General features: G+C 46.2%; 1 protein-coding gene across 1 annotated transcript; it reads right to left on the minus strand.

Moving 5' to 3' along the window:
* Window positions 1–208: 208 nt before the first annotated feature.
* DDX27 (DEAD-box helicase 27) lies at window positions 209–17,819 on the minus strand. The gene is made up of 21 exons (XM_004430290.3): window positions 17,670–17,819; window positions 15,859–16,005; window positions 14,291–14,350; window positions 13,877–14,042; window positions 13,284–13,327; window positions 13,090–13,176; window positions 12,268–12,373; window positions 11,280–11,453; window positions 10,479–10,629; window positions 8,129–8,228; window positions 7,833–7,974; window positions 6,806–6,959; window positions 5,675–5,756; window positions 5,389–5,566; window positions 3,831–3,937; window positions 3,520–3,622; window positions 2,070–2,164; window positions 1,851–1,974; window positions 1,230–1,317; window positions 476–550; window positions 209–344 (listed from the first exon to the last, which is right to left on the minus strand). The coding sequence occupies exons 1-21, from the start codon at window positions 17,760–17,762 to the stop codon at window positions 326–328; spliced, it is 2,295 nt and encodes a 764-aa protein (XP_004430347.1). The 5' UTR covers window positions 17,763–17,819; the 3' UTR covers window positions 209–325.
* Window positions 17,820–22,056: the final 4,237 nt, after the last annotated feature.

Genomic DNA, 22,056 nt, shown 5'->3' on the forward strand with positions numbered 1-22,056 from the left:
CCCAAAGCCCCAGTAGATAGCTGTATAGCATAGTTGCACGTCCTTTTAGTTGCTGTATGTGGGACGCGGCCTCAGCATGGCCGGAGAAGCAGTGCTTCGGTGCGCGCCCGGGATCCGAACCCGGGCCGCCAGCAGCGGAGCGCACGCACTTAACCGCTAAGCCATGGGGCCGGCCCCTAGTTTTTTTAAATGTACAAATGACACAGACTTCTTACAGTTTTAAAGAATTTTTTTACAAATAGAGAAAAGACAGACCAAGCCTGGATGACTTCTCACAACGAAGGGATCTAAAGGCCACACCACGAACTTCTTCAGGCCACCACGGCTACTTCCTCCTCTTGTACCTATTGAGACAATAAGCAGAGTAGAGACCAACCCCCAAGACCAGAAAGAGGAAGGAGGAGCTCCTTTTCCATGAAAGATTTCTTCTCAGTCCCAGTCAAAACCTCTGGCTCTCCAAAACTGTAAACATTACCTGGATTTAGATTTAAAGTTTCCTCCTCGTCTCTCGCGGGGCAAGCCCAGCTGTTTCCTTTCTTCAAAGGAGGGGCTGTGGGCGAGAGAAGATGAGATGCTGAAAAGGCAAGCTGTTAGACAAATGGGTGGTCTCATCCCCAACCCACCCCCCGGCTCCCACACAAAGCAGCAATATCATGGATGCATCATTTTCAGGGCCTGAAGTTCTAAGCCTGTGTGTGTTCACAGGCCTGACTTGGAAGTCAGGGCCCAGTTTTTTTGTTTTTTGGGGTTTTTTTTCTTTTTTTCTCCCCAAAGCCCCAGTACATAGTTGTATGTTATAGTTATAGCGTTGTACAGGCCCAGCTTTAAAACAAGACTGGAAGAGGCTCTTCCTTCTCATGTACATAATAAAACTACTTGGGAAGCTTAGTCTGTCCCCACCCCAACCCCGGCCCAGGGAACGTAGTGGGGACACACATTCCCAAGAGCAAACTAGGGTCCTTTGGGGTTCTATCACTCCCCTGAGAGAAAGCTCTATTTCTGAACCTAAAATGTGTTATTTCACCTCCAAGGCAGGAGGGCCTTAACATCTCTTTCTTCCTGTTCTCATTCTGGGATTCACACATGGGTTGGTGGGGGGGTGACAGGAGCCCCTGAAATTATGTATTATATAGCTAGAGGTACATGAGAATTGGGAGTGAGGAAGGAAGGAGAACATTCATAGCTTTCATCAAAATACCAGGAGCTCCATGATGACTTAAAAACCCTACCCAGCTCGATACTGTTTCAGGGCCTTCTTGCTCGTGTTGGTGAGTTCTTCATCAAATACAGATTTCTTCACCTGCTTTTGCTTCTTGCCTGTGCACAGAGAAAATGGGTTAGATATGTCCTATTTGGCCCAAGCTCCTAAATCCCCTTAAACTCAGGGTAATGGTTCCAAGCTCAGATGCTCTGGCCTGATGATTTATTGACATGGAGATAAGAGATCAGATCCTGGCAGAAAAGGGATAAGGAATCAGAAGTACCAGATGTAAAGAACCGCTCCAAAGGATGACTGCAGCATCCAAAAGTGAAACAGGCCATTTACACGTGAAATGCACCAATGACCATCTTGGCTTCATTATACCCTGACCTGCTCCTCCAAGTAGCAGGTGGTAAGGACTTTGGCTCCAGAGTCAGAAAGGCCTGGGTTCAAATCCTAGCTCTCCCCACTAACCATGGGAGCCACTTCACCACTTAGAGCCAATAAAAGGACAGCTGTACACACTGGTACATACTCATCACTCAATGAAATGCTCTTATCATCATCCCTCCAATTTTCTCCCTGATCACAAGCACCGGTTTCAGGCAGAACCTTCCTACCAGTTCCTGCAGGCTCCCCATCTGCCTACCAGGGCCTCTTGCTGGCTCCTCGTCAGGCATTGCTCGGGCCCGCTTGGCTCTGCGATTCCTCTTGGCCAGCCGCTCAGCAAACATCTGTGCCTTGAGGATTTCAAATTGGGACCTTTCCTCTGCCTGGGAGAAGGATGGCATGTGACTGCAGAACAGACCAGACAGCCCTCACCCATGCCAGCAGGCAGGCACCCAACTCCAAAGGGGAGGTTACTCACTGTCATCTCCCCCTTTTTCTTGGCATCCTTCATAAACTTTTTCCTTTTCTTCTTCCCCCTTAAGGCCAAGTCAAACTCCTGCAGAGCTTTGGCAACTGGGATGAGAAGAGAGCATGAGATTTCAGGTACTGTTTTATATCTCTTTTTAAAGTTACAATAAGAAGTGTACATATTTTAAATTGGTACATGAGGACTTAAAATGAGAAGCAGCAATCACTTCCTCTCCTGGTGGTTACCTCCATCTCACTAAATAACATGCTTGCTTGTACTATTTCTTGATTAATTAATTTGAGACATTCATTATCTGTCTATGTCTACCTCCTTTTGTGAAAGATGAGGATTTAGTTCACTTGTACTCCCCCACACCTTCCCACAATATAGTTATAACTCTATTTTTAACACAGAAACTTAACATAGATAACACCCTAATTTTCTGTCCCATCAAATATAGGCAGTATTTCTTAAATTGCTGGTACAACCTCTTTGGAGGGTAAATTTGCAATCCCTAACAAAATAATAAACACACATACCATCTGACCTATAAATTCCACTTTTAGGAATTTATCCTGCAAATCAAATATACTTGCTTAATTGTGAAAGGGCATCTATACAAAGTTATTCACTACATCACTTGTTTATAACAGCAAAAGACTGGAAACAACCTCAATGGCCCCCAATGAGGGACTAATCAAATAAATTATAATCTACCCTTATGATGGAAGACCATGCAGCCATTTAAAAAAAAAAGAAAGAAAAAAAAAAAGGCAGCTATCTGTGCCTATTTAATTGAAAAAACCAAGGTGCAGAACAATGTGAATTCATTTGGGTTTAGAAAAAGGTGGAGGGAGGAATATATATAAATATCTTCCTATTTTTTTAATTGTTGCAAAATATATATAACATAAAAATTTGCTGTTTTACCCATACTTAAGTGTACAATTCAGTAGAATTACATTTACAATATTGTACAACCATCACCATCGTCTGTCTCTCAGACTTTTTTATCATCCCAAACAGAAGCTCTGCAACCATTAATAACTGGTATTGTACCCAATTCCCTAACCCAAACCCTGGCAATGTCTATTCTACTTTCTGTCTATGAGTTTACCTATCTAGGTACCTCATATAAGTGGAATCATAAATATTGGTCCCTTTGTGTCTAGATGATTTCACTTAGCACGTGTTCAAGCTTCCTCCTTGCAGTGTCAGAACCTCATTATGGCTGACTAACATTCCACTGTAGGTGCGTACCACATTTTGTGTATCCATTCATCTGTTGATGGACACGGGTTGTTTCCACCCTTTGCTATTTGACTAATACTTCAGTGAACACTGGCATACAAGTATCTGTTTGAATCCCTATCTTCAATTCTTTAGGGTCTAGGGAGTGGAATTGCTGGGTCCTGTGGTAATTCTATGTTTAGCTTTTTGAGGAACCTCCCAGACATACTTTTTTCCTTCTTCCTCTCTTCTTTGGTCTGGAACCAGCTCCTCTCAGGTTCATGGTTTGGTGCCTCCTTCCCCTTCTCTAGGAGCCGCTTTGCTGTGTTGATCTGTGGGGACAGCAAAAGGATGCCTGTCATGAAACCTACATCTGATAATATATAATATGGCAGCTGCAGGAAACCACAGGCTGCAAATGCTTGGGCTCTGATGATATGCTGGGCAGACACAATACTTCAGCAGGGCAGAAGCAGCAGGGGCCCGTGCAGGCTGCTTACTGAGCAGCACTGTGGACCAAAGCCCTCCTCACAGCCTCACCTGGGCTTCTGACTGTTGCATCTCTTTTTCCTCAGCTTCTAGTTGCAGAACTGCATACACGTCTTTCTCCATTTTCTCAATCTTGTCCCGGAATTTGAGGATGACATCTCAAGGGAAGAGAACAAAAAGACTTTAAAATAAAGATGAGGGGCCAGCCCAGTGGCAGAGTGGTTAAGTTTGGCATGCTCCACTTTAGTGGCCCGGGGTTCACAAGTTCGGATCCCGGGCACGGACGGACCTACACCACTCGTCAAGCCGTGCTGTGGTGGCATCCCACATACAAAATAAAGGAAGACTGGCACAGATGTTAGCTCAGGGATAATCTTCCTCAAGCAAAATGAGGAAGATTGGCAACAGGTGTTAGCTCAGGGCCAATCTTCCTCACCAAAAAAAAGATGAATGCTGTGCAGCTGCTGAAAATAATGTAGATCTGTATTTAGTGACGTAAAAAACGGGGTTTTTATGTGTGACTTCTCTCCTTAACCACACCCCGCAACAAAGGCTTCCTGTAGCTCTTGGAATAAATTCCAAACTCCTAAGTGTGGCCCCTGCCTACCTCTCTGACCTTCTACCTCCCCCTTGCTCACTATGCCCCAGGCCCTCTGGCCTTCCTTCTCTTTTACTTCCACAGCAAGTTTGTTCCTGCCTCAGAGGCTTTGCCTTGGTTTTCTCTGCTTGGCACATTCTGTCCCAGACTGCTCATGGCTGCCTCATTCTTATCATCTAGGACTCAACTCAAATGCCATCTGTTCAGAGACCTCTGCTAAAGAACTTTTCTGAAGTACGTACCTCTCCTCCTCTTGATCTCAGTCACATCTACTATTAGCTTATTTATTGTGTCTTCTTCCCAACAGACTATCAGCTATTTTGTTTCTTGCAGTATCCCCAATACTGAGGATAAATAGCACCAGGCACACAGCAGTACTCAATGACTGTCTGCTGATTAAATGAATTAAATGAAAATGAAAAAAATGAAAGAAAAAAAAGACATATGAATGGAAAAAAGGTCTGAAAGGATATGCACCTAAATGCTAACGGTGGTGAGCTCTTTAACATATAATTACATTTTTGCTCTTATTTTATTTACTAATTTCCAACACTGAATACATGTTATTTTTGTAACTTTAAAAAGGATGTGCTTTACATGACCCCTATGGATGAGAAGAACAAAAGGAATAAAAGATATCCAAAAAGAATGAGTGCTGACCTCCTCCCCAGGCTCTGCCCCCCTCATAGAGGAAGGGGGGCTGGCTAGTGGGGATTCTGCCCCAAGAAGAGGGCTTCTCTTCCCAAAGGCTGGAAAATTCCTATGAGTGGGGCACTTTGGGCCCAAGTCTATCATTATTCCCTTTCACACACAGAGAGACTGAAGCCCAGACAAGGGGAGAGGTGCTGAGGGTCACTCAGCAAGGAGTGGCCGAGCTGGGATTCAAATCTGGCTCCTGACTGCAAAGCACCTGCTCTCTTTACCCTCTGCCCCCTGCCCCATCCCAAAGGGTCTGATGAAAGACGCTGTCCCTCCCACCCACCCTGAGCTGCTGCAGTGGCGCCTGCTCACCTTGGGGAAGTATCCGGGCCTTCACAGGGGCCTTGGCGGTCTTCACGATCTCCTTGAGCATCTTCCGCTCCTCTTCTCCCACCAGAGAGACCGAGCGCCCAGCCCTGCCAGCACGCGCGGTTCGCCCTACCCGGTGGACGTAATGCTTGATGGTGTTGGGCATCGTGAAGTTGATTACCTGGAAGGTCAAAGTTAAGCATCAGTCAGACCTGGGAGTTGGCGGAAGGGGACACAATGAAACAAAAAGACTCCCAACAAAAGTTCAAGGAAGACGGGGCCTGCTCACCGTTTTGACTCCCTCGATGTCAAGTCCACGGGCTGCCACATCTGTGGCCACAAGGATGTCAATCTGTTCATCCTTAAAGCGCCTGGAAATAGCCACAAACAGATGTTCATCTGGATACCCGACCCCAATAATGCTCCACAAGAGCCTGAGCCAGCAGAGAGAATCCAAGCCCTTCTGGAGTCAAGCAGCAGAGTACCGACTATCACAGTGGGGACAGATCCTAAATGTCAGCCTGTCTGCCACTTGCACGCTCCTTTAAACATCCCATAACGTAGAGCAAACACAGTTTTGTGTATACCACCTTACAGCAATTCCTATAAATGAGAAAGCTTGGGAATCACAGAGCAAGACTATAGGAAGTAGCATATGCAAGAGCCTCAGCATTCAAAACAGCCTTTCTGTGATGACCTGAGAGAGGTGGAGAGTTTTAAAGGCTTCCTCCTTCCTACCAAGTTGACTCCATTCTCTGAGAATTAAACAAGAAATCACACAGAAAAGCACAGGGCCTAGCAAAGTGAATGCTCAAGGAATGGCAGCTGGTTGACTCCAAATCTCGTTCTATCAGACCCAGATATGTCAACTGCTCTGGAAAAGCTGCAGAGAATACAATGTGTGCTAGGTCTTCTCAAGTCAGAACCGCCATGGGCCGGCCCCGTGGCTTAGCGGTTAAGTGCGCGCGCTCCACTGCTGGCGGCCCGGGTTCGGATCCCGGGCTCGCACCGACGCGCCGCTTCTCCGGCCATGCTGAGGCCGCGTCCCACATACAGCAACTAGAAGGATGTGCAGCTATGACACACAACTATCTACTGGGGCTTTAGGGGAAAAAAAATAAATAAATAAAATTATAAAAAAAAAAAGTCAGAACCGCCTGCTGTGACCCCACCCAGCAGCTCCCACACTCAAGTCTTAGAGCACGAGTACCATCTTCCAGGAGCCTACCAAGTCGGAGTTCTGAATGTACCGAAGACATGACCTGACAGTGATGAAACGAAAATTTTTAAAGTGGGGAACTGTGCTATCTGCATCCCCTGCTATTGCTGTAACGTAACTTCTGAGCGGTATTTTCCCTCTTTCGAATGAGGAGAGCACTCTCTGAAGGATGGGCGGCAGCCTCCGCCCCCCGACCTTTACCGGAGGGCCTCCAGCCGCTGCGTCTGTGAGAGGTTGCCGTGGAGCTCGCCCACCTGCAGCCCCATGAGCCCCAGGAGGATGTGCATGCGGTGGGCCTGCTTCTTGGTCTGGGTGAAGAGCATCACATGGTCGGTGAAGGTTCTGGTCAACAGAGCTGGCAGAGAGAGAAGAGTGAGCTGCAGCCACCTCCAACACCTACTCCCTCCTCGCCTGCGAAGTGGCTGCTGTGCCTGGCAGCAGGGAGACAGGCAAGGGCCGGCCTTGTGGAGCTCACATTCCAGGGCAGACAGAGAAGCCAATGCCCAATTCCCAAGGGTGATTAATGCAGTGAGAGAGTGAAGGAGGATGAGGAGGCAGCTCCTGAGGCTGGCCTCTCTGAAGAGGTGACATTAGGCTGAATGACAAAGTAGGCTCATCCACAAGATTTGAGGGAAGAGTCCAGGCAGAGGAAAGAGCAAATATAAAGGCCCCGAGGCAGGACAAGCTTGGTGGGTGTGAGAGAGCGAAAGCCAGTGTGGCTAGAGCACCATGAGCACACGTGCCACTGCCGGGGACTGCAGACGGCAGGGCCAGGTCCCAGAGGGTCTTACAGGACTAGGTATTTTTTGTTGGGATTTTAATCTAAGAGCAACGGAAGACACCAGAGGGTTTTAAATAGGGAAGTAACAGGAGTGAATGCTCGTTCGTATCTGAGCATTTTAAATGACCTACAGTGTGGACAATGGATCACCAGGGGACAAGGGCAGAAGCAGGACAGCCCAGGAAGAGGCTGCTGCAACAATTCAGGCCACAGACAGCAGTGGCCTGGACTAAGGGCCAGAGGGGCAGTTGGGGGGAAGTGGTTGGGAGTTCAGCAGGACATAAAGAGGCCTGGATGGTGGGAGGAAGGAGAGGCGATAAAAGAAAGGGAGGAATGACTCGTGGCGAAAGTGACCGAGCAGATGCACGGCAGTACCACACACTGGGTTAGGGGAGACTGGATGGAGGAGGCGCCGGGGCACAACCCAGTCCCACCCTGGGCTTTCACCTGCCACGATGGCTTCCCGATCCCCTTCCCGATTCGGCCGGATTCGAATGAACTCCTGCCGCAGGAAGGGGGCCACATCCGTGTTGCTGTTAACAAATATCCGGACAGGATTCTTCAAGGAGACAGAAGCCAAATCTTTCACCTGCCAGGCACAAAGACAGGGATGCTCACCAGCCAGCCAAGAGGCAGTGAGTGAGGCATGCCCATGCTCACCCCAGGCCACCCCTTCCAGCCCAGCCCTGGTCCCATGCACTGCCCCTCCATTCACCCCACCACGGAGAATCCCTGCGGCCCACCTCGTCCGTCATCGTGGCTGAGAAGAGCATGGTCTGGCGGTGGTGGGAACACATTCGGATGATCTCCTTCATCTGCTCCTCAAAGTACTCGTCCAGCATCCTGGCAGGCAAGGAAGGAAAGGAATCAAGAGAAATGAACTGAGCTCCCTTCTGTCGCAAGGAGAGACAGGAAACATCAGAGAGGCGACGTTCTGCTGTTGTTGTTAGTTGTTTCGGACTTAGTTACTTACTTTATTACTATTATTATTATTATTTTACCCTTTCATCAAGATTCACCAAGAATTATCATCATTTTGTCACGTTTGCTTTATCTTTCTTCTGAACTATTTGAAAGTAAGTTACAGACATCAGAACACCTGACCCCTAAACATCTCGGCACACATCCCCGAAGAACAATGCCCTTCTTCTACAGAACCACAATATCAGTATCACACTCGAGAAACTTAAGTGTTTGAATAAGATCCAAAGCACAGTTCAAGTTCATATTTCCCTAACTGTCCCAAAAATGTCATTTTATAGCTGTCTTTTATTTTTTCAGTCCAGGAAGGAAAGTTCCTATGTTGCATTCAGTTGTCATGTCTCTTTAATATCCCTTAATCTAGAAAAGTCCCCTCACTCTTTCTCACACTCTGGATTTGTCTAATTATTTCCCGGGGACTGGATTCAGTAAGTCCTCACTGGGGGAACGTACAGAGGTGCGGCTGTGCGCTTCGCCCTCGCTCCATCAGGAGACACAGACAGTCAGTTTGTTCCAGCCCGCTGGTGTGAGTTTCATCACTTGGTTGAGGCGGTGTCTGTCTGCCAGCTCTCTCCACTGCAAAGGGACCGTCTTCTCTGTAGATAATATTCATCTGTGAGATTGCTTTGACTCCAGTTTTTTCAACTGAGTCAATCCTTGACAGTATTGCACCCTCCAGTCCAGCCTCTAGTCGACGATCAGGGATCACATTTAGCTGTCACGTCTCCTTGGTCTCCTTAATCTGCAACTTCCATAGCCTTTCTTGGTCTTTTGAGACATTGACATTTTTGAAGAATACAATTCCCTTCCCCTTTAAACCTAAATCAGATCATGTTCTCTTAGGGCTTAGAACATGTTCTCTTAGGGCTTAGAACAATCTCCACCACCTCCCTCAGGCCTCAAGAATGGTTCCTTTGCACCGGAGGAGCCAATCACTTATTCAACAAACACTTACTGAGCATCCTCTAGGTACCAGACAAGCCCGTGGGCAATGGGATGTGGCAGTAAGCAACACAAAGCCGGCCCTTCATGAATGTGATGTTCTAGGGGAAAGGAGGAACACACCCACCACACGAGCATTCAGGTAACAATGTGGGAGGGAGAGAGGTGTTGCATCTCAGAGAAGGCAAGGCAGGAAGGGAGGGATGAGGCGGGGCTGTGGGAGGAGGGCAGGAACCGTTACAGACAGTGGCCAACAAATGTCACTTAGATAAGTGACAAGTGGAGCAGGAACCAGAGGAGGTCAAAGAGGTCATGCCATGCTGAGGGAGTGGCCAGCACAGAGCCCCAAGGTGGGCATGTGTTGACAGGACTACCAGTGGATGCCTTACAGGTGTGAAAACAAGAAGACAAGGATGACACTAAGCACTGTGGCCCAAACAACTGAAAGGACAGAACTGCCATTCACTGAAATGGGGAGAGGGAGGGAGGGAGATGGGATCAGAAGCCTGGTTAAGGACCTGTTTAGTTTTGAGAAGCTTCAAGTGGAGAGTAAACTTCAATAGGCCTTGGGGTTATTTGTGGCCTCCTCCCCTGCTCCCACCTCCATCATTAGTCCAGTTCAATAAGAGTTCATTGTGATCAGTCCTGAAGGAAAGAGGTGAGCAGATGGGACGTGTGTGAGAGAAAGGGAGGGAGAGAGAGAAGGGATGGGAAAAAGGAAGGAAAGAGGGAAAGAAGGAGAGAGGGAGTCCCGCATCCCAGTAACAGAGGCTGTTTGCTGAACCCTCACCATGCACCAGCACTTCACCTGTGTTACTCCTTGAATCCTCAACACCGCAAGGTGGGAACGATTCTCATCCCCCACTTACAAACAAGGAAAGGTTTTACTTTGAGAATCTGTTAAAATAACATTTCCAAATCTCAGTTAGGAAGTGGCTGAGCCAGAATTTGACCTATCTTCCCTCTCGACTATCACGTTACTGAAAGAGAGAAAGAAAGCAGGATAATCTGGGCTAAGGAGAGACACAGGCCCAAAAGCAGCTGAATTGGCACTGCACACCAATGGCGATGGCGAGAGCCATGGAGGATAATGCAGGATGGCAGGTTCCTGTCCGGAGGTGTGGCCCTTGGGGCCTCAGAGCGCCTGGGGCCCCACCACTTCAGGTGTACCTGTCAGCTTCATCCAGGATGAGCACCTCGATGCTGCTCAGGTGGAAGGAAGGGCAGTTGTGGAGGTGATCGATGAGCCGGCCCGGGGTGGCAATGAGGATGTCAGGCGCTGCCCGAAGAGCTGCTTCTTGAGACTTCACGTCCAGGCCACCTACAAAGAGAAGAGCCCCACCCGGCGGCCAGTTCTGTCACTGGTATTGACTGAGCCCTGCCACCTGCCAGGTCTCATACCAGATGCAGAAGAAACAGCAGAGAACAAGACTGATGAAGGCCCTGCTCGCATGGATTTTACAATACGTTGGGAGACACAAATTATTTCATCACCGTTGTGGTAAGTGTGAAAACCAAAAAAGACAGTGACACAAAGGCACTTCAGAATAGATTCAGACATCTAAGGATTGAGAGAAGCAGCTGAGAAAATTGATGTCTTTTTACATCACCTTTGACTTCCCACTGCATGGGAGGGTAAAATGAAGGTTAGATAACAATATGATGTAACATCATCAGAAAAATTCTGTCACAAATAATATCTGATTCATTATTCACATGACACAGAAATTATATCCTTAATTTGTTCAGTATCAAGAAAATTTTTTTTCCATAATTTCGAAGTTTCAAGGCTGGTTAAGTCTCCATCAAACCCTCTCCCCTCCCGCCATCATCTGCCATGAAAACCCGTCATCCATTTCTAGGTGGGTTCACTCATAGAAGGCCTTCCTGTCATCCTCAGACGCTGGGGCACACCAGTCCTCCACCACATCCAGTCTCTTAGGGGCTGGCAGCCCTCAGCCAGAAACTCACCCACAGCCAGGCAGGTGGTGACGCTGCAGAACTGGGCCAGCTGCTTGGTGACGGAGTGCACTTGGATGCCCAGTTCTCGGGTGGGAACCAGCACCAGCACGCGGGTCACTGGAGCCTCGCGGGGTTTGTAGATCAGACGCTCCAAGACGGGCAGGGCAAAAGCCGCGGTTTTCCCTGGAGGGAAGGGCAGCAGGAGAGCATGAGGAGTGCTTCTGTCCCTTCCAGGTTCAGGTTTTCACCTGAGCACTGAAAACCTATGTATCTGCTCAGGGGGAAATGAAACAACTTACTTATCACAAAACTGTTTTTCTGGTTTTAAACCACATGGTCAATGTAAAATATCTGGGAAATATTAAAAAATATGAAAATAAAAATCACCCACAATTCAGCCAACCAGAGATAAACATTAATGTAATGGTATCTATATCACCAATTTTTTTACATGGACAGAAATACGAAAATATAAATTTTAATGCAATAACACTATATATTGTTTAGTAACTTCCCTTTTTAAAAAAACTTGTATATTTTCCTATTTCTTCAAATACTCTTTACTTTTTTAAAATAGTTGCTTTAGTATTCTATTACATGACTATACCTACTATATTATTAACTGCACTAATAGACAATGTTGCAATGAACATCCCTCTTACAACGCTTGACTCCTACGATGGGGACCTATCATGGCAGCAACAGGAGGTCACAGTCACAGAGACACCCTGATAGGACGGTCACGGGGCACAGGTTGTAGGGCACCTGGTGAAGGTCATCTTTATTTAACCCTATCAGGTTATCTTTTTTTTAAAAAGAGAAGTTACTAAAGAGAATATATAGTGTTACTGCATTAAAATTTATATATTTATAAATATAAAATTCATATTTGCATATTTAGCAAAGTGGTCTTTTGCTACGTCAACCTAGAGCCCTTTCTAGGTTGAACATTCTCCTCCTGCCTCCTCTCCCCTCCCCAAGTCCCTGTCCGTTTTACCTGTCCCAGTGGCGGCACAGGCACAGATGTCCTTCCCCAACAGACCCACAGGTATGCACGCCTTCTGGATCGGGGTGGGCTGCTTGAAGCCCATGGCTGTAATGGCCTTGGGAGAAAAGAGAGGATCACACAGGAAGAGGAGGGGCAGTCTCAGCATGAAACAAGGCAGGTTTCCAAACAAGTGGTAACTACTGCAGTCCCTCCCAGTCATCCACTCCACATTTACAGAGTGCCTATTGGGAGACCTGTTCTAGGCACCGAGGATCCAGCAGTAAACAAAAGAAATAAAAACTCTGCCCTCAGGAATCTTACAATTTGGTAGAAAAACAGGCCAAGAACCAACATATGTCATATGGAGATAAATGCTATGCAGAAAAATATAGCAGTCAAGGGGGCGGGGAGGGCAGGTGGGAGGGGATGGTGCCATTTACAGCAGGGGTGGCAGGGAAGGCCTCACTGAGCAGGGGATACTGAGAAGGACCCTGAAAGAGGTGAGGAGCACCCCAAGCAGGTTTCTGGAAGAATCTTCCAGACAGAGGGAACAGCAAGTGCAAAGGCCCTGAGGAAGAAGATGCCTGACCTGTCTGAGGGCCAGCAAGGAGGCCAGTGCGGCCAGAGCAAGAATGAGTGGTAGGAGACATCATCAGAGGGAACCAGAAGGGGCAGGGCCTTATAGGCCAAGATGGAACTTTCTGTTTAAGAGAGTTCTCTGGCAGCTGTGTGGACAACAGAGTTTAGGGAGGCAAAGAGCCCTGTTTAGGGTGGGGAGCCCAGTTAGGGGGCAACTGCAATACTCCCATGGTTGCCAAAAGAAGCTACTACCTTCAGAAGAGGGCGGGAGAGGTTCATGTCCTGGAATGAGAGGTTTTCATCATACTGAGATGCGTCTTCAAAAAATCCTCCTGCTTCCTACACCAGGAAACCAAAAGACAGAATGAGAATTCAGCAAAAAGGGCCCTTACAATTCTTTCAGGTTGCAAAAACAAGCTCACGCTCTTTTCCGAGCCCATACCCACCTGTCCTTTCTTCTTCTTCTTCCGCTCCTTTACTTTGAGTGTATCTGTGGAGAAAAATACAGCTGCTATCAGGGCGCATACTTACTGAGCACTTGCAATCTGCTAGACACCGTCCTAAGTGCTTTATGTGGATACCTCACTGAAGCCACACAACGACCTGTCCTCAGGCTCATTTCACAGATGAGGACATTGCACAGCAGTGCAGGTAAGTAACTCACCTAAGGTCAGACAGGAAGCAAACTCGGCGAGTTCCAGAGAGCAGGCTCTCAACCACTACGCTATATCACGATGCTTTAGCATTCAATAGTTACGGCTGGACCCATCTGGGATGTGGGGGACCTATCACCCCAAATAAGTTTGAGCCATAGAGGTGCCAGCAGCTTGTGGGGCTGGAGACGGGGAAAGAGTAAACTCTGCCTGCAAAGTACAATAACCCTAACAAAATCCTAGGAAAAAAGAGAAGCTAAAAGAAAGGAGTTCAACATGGAGCTCTTATATTTAACTCTGTAGAAGAGCAAAGGAAATCCTACAAAGCAAAGGGGGACACTTTCCAATTTCCTGTCCATTTCTGACAGCACCACTGTATCACCCACCTGCTTTGGTGAGGATGTTCTCATCAGCTGACGCGTAGTCGGTCTCTGATTCTTCATCTTCTGAGCCTGCCTCGTCTTTCCCTTCAAGGTCTTCCTGCTCCTCCAGTTCAGAACCCTCCTTTGCTTCTTTCTCCTTCTCTGACTTCCCAGACTTGGCTTCTTTATCCTGGAAAAAAATCATTATAATGCAAGGTGACTACAAACTTCAGGAAATCCAAAACCTCCAAAGAGCAACATTATGCTCTCCAGTCTGGGCAGAAGGCTATGCGGGTTCTTAGTGAATATTTACAACAGACACACAAAGAAGTCTCCCTGCACCAGCGGCCCTCCCACCCAGGCCTAAAGAGGAATGGTGGCGTCATGTTGAGAGTAAAGCTCAGGGCTTCACTACTTTTAACAGCTTTGCTTTCTTACCTCTGTTTTCCTTTTCTTTCGAACTTTCTCAATCTTCTCATCTAATGTAGTGGCTGCTCTCTGCAGATAAAAATAAAGAAATGAAAAAGAAATACACGTACAGGAAAGAGACAAAGCAAGGTTCCTCTGAGGGTCGGGTCTCAGATGCTAATATAGAAAAAGCTTGTCTGTCCTTGCACAAATTAATCAATCCATAGATTATTCATGGCAAAAAAAACCCATGAAATAAATGGTCTATTTGTGAAAAAACTTTAAATTACCTGGAACCAATAAGAACATCCCTATTTTAGAAGGTGTTCACTATTCACAATGAAATAATTACCAAGAGATGTCACAGTATATCTGAATGCTACTTGGAAAAACTCTTCCCTTTACCAATCAGACATCATTTAGCCTATTAATTAAAATGTTGAAATCCGAGCAAATTCAGGTAATGCTGGATATTGCTAAAAATTTAGAAATGGCAGGCCCCCTTTATGCATGCTCAAAGCACCCTGAACTGCTATGGCACTTACCACAACCACAACCAACTGTGTAATTATTTGTCTACTTATTTTGTAAGCTTTATAAGACCAAGTCTTTAATTATATGGGGCCCATATGAAAAGAAAAAAAAATCCTCTCAAGATGACCTTGACAAGGCAATGCTGTTTTATTTCAATCGGAACAGGGACCAGCGAAGTCTGGAGTAAACTGCTCTGAGCAGGCAATGTACCTCTTTGAAGTGCATGAAATGGAAATAACTTTCATGCATCTTCTAGCCTATTCACCAGATTCAAAGAAAAGCACGGGATCTTGGCAAATAAGCAGATAACAGTGACATCTGTAGCAGCTTTGCCTGTGCTGTGTGGGAACCAAGGACCCTCAACAGTGATGCCATGTGAGATCACCTGGCAAGAGACAGTATCTGTGGGGCAGAGGCTAGCTGTCAAAAAGACCACTACCAAGGATGCCTGCTAGATTGTTCTTTGTTACAAACTGATATAACAAAGGTTTCTCTCTAATATTCAAAACAAGGAGTGAACACCTAAAAAACAGACCATTTTAACATAGCTATGTCCATTTTTTCAGGTCAAGCAATTTATATGTAATGTGTGGTATTCTTAAATCATTGGACTGGTATTATCAGATTTCCTCTAAGAGTTTTTTTTACACTTTTTAATGTCTATGAAATCAAGAAGGGTCTCTCTTAATATATACACTTAAGTTAGTCTGAACTCACCATCCCCTCCTCCAGGAAAAGCTCCATGGACATTTTATAAGGAAGGAAATAAAATATTTCTGATACTTTTAAACGTCATCTATAGATCAATGAATGTGTTTATAACTAAAGTCTGCAATAAATCCGTTTTGCAACATTTTATACTTTGGTTTTAATCAAGACTGTGGGTTATTTGTGACCACCTCTCCCCACTCCATCAAAACTACACACATATTTCCAAAGGAATTCCAGTATCTGCTAAATCTAAGTAGATGGAAAAAGGCAGTGAGGTCACGGTTAGACTCCGAAAACCACTGTCCAACCTTAACAGCCCAAGGCCTAGAACTGCCTATCACTGTCAGTCTCACCTTCTTCTTGAGCTGGCTCATGACGTCAGCCATGGCCCAGCTGCCATCATACATCCCCTCCTTCTCAGTGAAAACGAAGTCAGGGTTGAAATCGGCACTGCGGTTCTTCTGCAAGGCCTTCTGCTTTCTGCCCAGTACGATGGGCCCCTGGGAAGAGGGAGAAGCAAAGTCACGATGGGGCTGAGATGAAAGAACACTAGAAAAGGAAGAAGGAAATGAGGGCACTCAATAAAAGAATGGAAATATACAAGGCAAAAATTGACAGATGACAAGAAGAAACTGACCAATCTACAACAGTCATGGGAGATTTTAACACACCTCTCTCAGTAACTGACAGATCAAGCAGACAAAAAATGAGTAAATCTGTAGAAAATTTGAACAGCACAATTAATAAGCTTCACTCCAATGAACACATACAGAACACTGCACCTACCACTAGAGAATGCCCATGCTTTCTGAGCACATGTTGAATCGTTGCAAAAACTGATCATGCAGTAAGCCTTTAAGCAAATCTTCAATAAGTTTCAAAGAATCAATATCATACAGACTCTGTTCTCTGACAACAATTCAATTAAGTTAGAAATCAATAACAAAAAGATAACTTTAAAAACCCATACATTTGGAAACTGGAAAGGAAGGACTGACTGAACTATGGCTTCAGGAAGATAAACTGAGAAGAAAAAACCCTGAGAACTAAAAAGTGCTATACTGACTTTTTTTCCTCACTTGAATTAAACAATCTCATAAGAACGCTGACGCTAAACTTTATTATTAGTAATGATTCTATATCATTTCTCAGGTACCTACTTTAACCATCAATAGTTGTATAGCACTTCATACTTGAAGTTTTGCATTGTCATTTGCCATATTTGCTTCAGTTCTTTTTTATGATAGTTTTCCATTCAAGAAATGAAAAGATCCTTCTGGCTGCTAAGTGGAGAATACACTAGAGGAGGTGGGCAAGAGAAAGAGCTGGCGACCAGATATGTTAGAATTGTAGGTATCCAGGCACAAGAAGGCAGTGGCCTGGACTAGGGTGGGAGCAGTGTGGATGGAGAGAGGCGGAGTGGCTTCAGAGAGATTCCTGTGCTAGCTTGCAGAACGCTGGAGGAAGAAGCTGTCAAGCATGACTCCAAGGTTTCTGGCTTGAGATGAGTAGATTGGGAGGGTGAGGGCGACCAGAATTCAGCTTTGGAGAAGTTGAATTTGTAGAAGCCATGGGACACTCAAACTGAGGTGTCAGTAGGCAGGTGAGGCCACGGGGGGAAACCACCCAGCTGGATCTTTGAAGGGTGACCACCTTGTTCACGTCACTGATCCCTTTTTAATTGCCATACTGCTTAATGTCTATAACCACCCACCCCAATATAAGCTTCAGGAGAGAGCTGTCCTTGCCCATCTTGTTCATCGCCATGTCCCGAATGCTTAACTCTAGGCGTTAAGTTTTCAATAAATACTGGCTGAGTGAACGAACAGACAACCACGGCTCCTTGGCCAAGAACCAGGACTGGCTTCACCTCTGGCTCTCTACGACACAGGGCCCGGCTTAAATATCAGCTCAGTGAATGGGTACTGAGGTCACCAAGGCGACACGGAATGGCACGGGCAAAGGCGCCGAGGTGAGCAAAAGCTAGTGGCGAACAAACTCAAGATCTCGTGGTCCCAGTGAGATCCTCCCCGGGACACCTGCCGGCCTGGCAGGTGATGCTGAGGATTTGGGAGCGGGGACCTGAGGAATCACGGGCAGGGAAGCAGAGAAGGAGACTGGACTGCCCGCCGCCGCGCCCCCACCCCACCCCACCGGCTCATACCTCCTCCTCCTCGTCTCCGGAGTCAGACTCGGGCTCCACCGGCACCTCGTCATCCTCGCCTATGGTCGGGATGAAACCCAGCTCCTCGAGCATGTTGCCGCAGCGCCTACTTCCGGACACCAGCGCGGCGCGCCGTCCGGCCCTGACGACCGCCTCGTCGTCACTGCGCATGTGCTATACGTCACTTCCGTTTTGAGGCAGCCCGGCAGTGCGCCCTCTGCCGAGCCTTAGAGCGCGCGCGCAGCGATCTGGGGCGTGGCTTCGCGAAACGACATCAAGGGGTGGGGCTTTGTCTTGGGCAAATTCCATTATCTCGGGGCTCGAGAGAGGTGGGAACGTAGGAGGAGTGTGCGGGGCTTGAGGGAGAGAGGGTACAGAGGTGTGTGGATAAACTCTGTATGTGTATGTTTATGTACAGAAAAGTGTGGAAGAACATAAACAGCAGTGATTGTCCCTTGGGTGGTAGAATTTTAAGTGATTTTTATTTTCTTCTTAGATTTTTTCCACAATAAACATTTATTTTCGTTAAAAAGAAAAAAAAATTAAGACTAGCTAACACTTGCACAACATTTACCATGTGCCAAGTCCTGATCTAAATACTTTTATGTGTATTAACTAATTTAATCCTCACAGCAACCCTGGCAGGAGGTACTGTTACTATTGCCATTTTACCGATGAGGAGACTGAGGCACAGAGAGGTCCCGAGTTCACAGAGCCAGTTAATAACAGAGCCAAGATTATAACCTAGGCAGTGGCTCCAGGGTCCTTAGGAAGGTAGGTCTCAGGGCTCACCGGGAACTTTTCCTCTCATCTCTGCTTGTGGAAATCTTACGCACTCTTAAACCCAGCTCATGATCACTGCCTCTAGGCAACTTTCCCCTAAACAACACTCCTACATGAAGTCTTCCTGGACTACTCATCCTCCTTCATAACTGTTTGCTCCTTCCATATCAACACTTCCTACTTGCAACGGTTGTAGTTGTACCACAAAAGTAGTCTCGATTGTCTTTTTTTTTTTTTTTTTTTGCGATTTTAACCATTTTTAAGTGTACAATTCAGTGGCATTAATTACATTCACAATGTTGTGCAACCATGACTACTATGTTTCCAAAACTTTTTCATGAGCTCACACAGAAACTCTAACCATTAAGCAATTACTCCCCATTCTCCTCTCTCCCCAGTCTTTGATAACCTCTAATGTACTTTCTGTTTCTATGAATTTCCCTGTTCTAGCTATTTCATATAAGCTGAATTATACAATACTTGTCTGTTTGTGTCTGGGTTATTATCCTTAGCATAGTGTTGTCAAGGTTCGTGTTGTAGCATGTATCAGAACTTCATTATGGCCAAATGATGTTCTCTTCTACATATATATACCACATTCTGTTTATCCATTCATCTCTTGATGGACACTTGGGTTGTTTTCAACTTTGGGCTATTGTGAATAATGCTGCAATGAACATTGGTGTACAAGGATCTATTTGAGTCTCTGCTTTCAATTCTTGACGTATATACCCAGGAGTGGAATTGCTGGGTCATGTGATAATTCCATGTTTAGCTTTTTGTGTGTGTGTGTGAGGAAGATCGGCCCTGAGCTAACAGCTGCCAATCCTCCTCTTTTTTTTTTTTGCTGAGGAAGACTGGCCCTGGGCTAACATCCATGCCCATCTTCCTCCACTTTATATGGGACGCCGCCATAGCACGGCTCGACAAGCGGTGCGTCGGTGCACGCCAGGGATCCGAACTGGTGAACCCCGGGCTGCCACAGCGGAGCACGTGCACTTAACCGCTGCGCCACCGGGCCAGCCCCTATGTTTAGCTTTTTGAGGAACCACCAAACTGTTTTCCACAGCTGCACCATTTTACATTTCTACCAGTAATGTATGAGGGTTCCAATTTCTCCACATACTCACCAATACTTGTTTTTTTTCCATTTTTTTAAAATTTATTATAGCCTCAGATGTCTTTTAATGGTGGTGGTGATGGTGGTGAGTTTCATGCCCTGGCTTCAGATGCAGAGTCTTGTGAATGAAGAACATCTACCACTTTACTGAGTGTTAGTTCCTAGGCCAATGTTTCTTTACCTACAGATAGATCATAAGGGAAAGTAGACCTCTCATAAACACAAAAACCCTCTCATAAGCACATAAACACAAAATTTTTAGTACAATTACAGGGGCTTCGTTGGCTTCCTGAAGTCCATCCAGTCATCCCAAGTGAGAACCCTTGTTCCAGACAGTGGACAGCAGAGGCTCGATCTGAGTCACCTTCTGTCCACTTCACTTCTACCGCCACCATTCTCTCTCAACTGGATGTCTGCAACAACCTCCCCCGGTCTCTGTGATTCCACTCTTGGCTCCCTTCAATCCATTCTCCACACAACAGAGAGATCTTTTAAAAACCCAAATATTATTGCCTTGGTCCCCTGCTTAGACGTTACAATGTACTTAGAAGAAAATCCTGACTCCCTGGTGTGGGCACCACGATCTAGCCCCTGGTGACTGCTACAGCTTCTACTGCGACCCTGCCCCTTGTTCCCCACACTCGAGCTGCACTGGCCTTCTTCCTGTTACACAGGCCAATCTCATTCTCAGCTTACGAGACTGTGCCGACTGTTCCTTCTGCCTGGAATGCTGTTCCCTCCACTCAGTTCTTGACTGGCTCTTTCCCATCCTCAGGTTTCAGCTCAAATGACACCTCTTTGGAGAGGCCATCTCTGAGCACCCCATAAGCCAGCAGGGCCCATCCTGCAGTCATTCTCTGTCCCATCCCTCTTTTGTTCTCTTCATAGCAGTTAGTGCTCCGGCGAACTTGTTTACAGTCTGTCTTACTTACTAGCTGTGAGCTCCAGAAGGGTGAGGGCCTTGTCTGTCTTGTTCACTGCTGTATCCCTAGTACTTAGTACAGTGCTTGGCACATAATAGGCGTTCAGTAAATACTAGATAAATAAATGAGTGAATGAATGTCTCTATGTGTTTTTGAATCATTTTCAGATGTGTATCAAGTATGTCAATGTTTGCTCCACTCAAATAGGCCTTATGTCAACCCTGGCTGCCTCCACCCTACCTGAGCCCTGGAGGGCGGGAACCATGTCCAGCTCTTCCTGGTACCTCGGAGCAGTACTGCAGGTGCGCAGTCTATAGGGAAGGACCAGCATTTTAAATTTCCAATCCATTGCAGACTGGTACTTTTGTAAAATACAATGAAAATGTTGTGGCAATGTCAGTTTGCTAGAAAACTTTCTGAAAGCTTATTCTCAACGTCTCTACTTATGTTGTCCTGAGCAGGTATTAAACAGTTTGCAAATGGGCACCAGCTGCAGTCCACTTTTGAGTCATGCCGCCTTAGAGCTCAGCACAACACGTGGGAGGTGTCGGTGTTTAGAGCACTGTCTTGAACTCTTAGAAAACCAAGAAGACAACATCACATGGGATTAAAGGCAAAGATGGAGATGAACAGATTTTGTTCACTTCAAAACATAATAAATGCCAGTTGTTAGAGCAACACTGTCCATTGGAACTTTCTGCAGCATTGAAAATGTTTTATATGTGTGTTGTCCAATATGGTAGCCACTCGCCTATTGACTTGTAATATAGCTAGTTCAGGAACTGAGTTTTCCATTTTTATTTTTTTATTTTAATTAATTTAAATTGGCTAGGGGCAAATGCTTTTGATAGTGCAGTTATATCAAATTTTATCTTGGTAAACTCAATGCCTCCATCTCCTTTAGCATCTGATACCAATCAGTTTCCAAGCTCTATCTATTCTACCACCTAAATATTGGTCCAGGCAGACCCCGTTCTCCATCTCAATGGATGACAACAGTATTGAAGGAGTCGTGCATACTTGATTTCTCCATCTCCCTCAATGCCGCCTCCCCAACCTCCAATTCATCACCATATCCTGTCAATATTACCCCCTAAGCATCTTATGTATATCTTACAAATAGAAGCATAAACTCCTTCCATTTCTCTCCATCTTCACTACCACCTCTCTCCCCTGGACAGTTACTTCATAACCAGCTTCCCTGCATCCAGTCTGGTTCACCATTCCTACCCTCAGTACCTTGGTGGAAATCCTTGAGTGGCTTCCCATTGTTTTTTAGGATAAAGACAAACCTCTCCCTTCTCCTGGGCCTACAAGCCCCTCCTTGGTCTGGCCCCATTCCCACTCCCAACCCCTAACTCGGTCAAACCCCTCCTCTTTTTTTTTTTAAATAAAAGCCTCTCATGACCAATGTAGTTCTCCTTTGGAGCGTCAGGCACAATTTCAATTTTACTTTCATTTGTAGTGAGCTGATTCATGGTCTCCCCTACCAAGTTATCAGCTCCATGAGGACCAAGACTAGATCTGTTTTTGCTCAACATTTTATTCCACCACCTGGCAC

Source organism: Ceratotherium simum, chromosome 21 (genome assembly GCF_057802395.1).
Source record: "Ceratotherium simum simum isolate JZ-2026a chromosome 21, ASM5780239v1, whole genome shotgun sequence".
Classification (NCBI taxonomy): domain Eukaryota; kingdom Metazoa; phylum Chordata; class Mammalia; order Perissodactyla; family Rhinocerotidae; genus Ceratotherium; species Ceratotherium simum.

Bases quoted from the DNA above. Each gene is read 5' to 3' on its own strand.
- DDX27 (XM_004430290.3), bottom strand. From the start codon at position 17,762: ATGCTCGAGGAGCTGGGTTTCATCCCGACCATAGGCGAGGATGACGAG. The intron at 10,630-11,279 runs GTGAGTTTCTGG...TTCTCTTTGTAG, and splicing joins CACCACCTGCCTGGCTGTGG to GTGGCCTGGACGTGAAGTCT. The intron at 8,229-10,478 runs GTACACCTGAAG...CTTGCCTGCCAG, and splicing joins ATCCTGGATGAAGCTGACAG to GATGCTGGACGAGTACTTTG.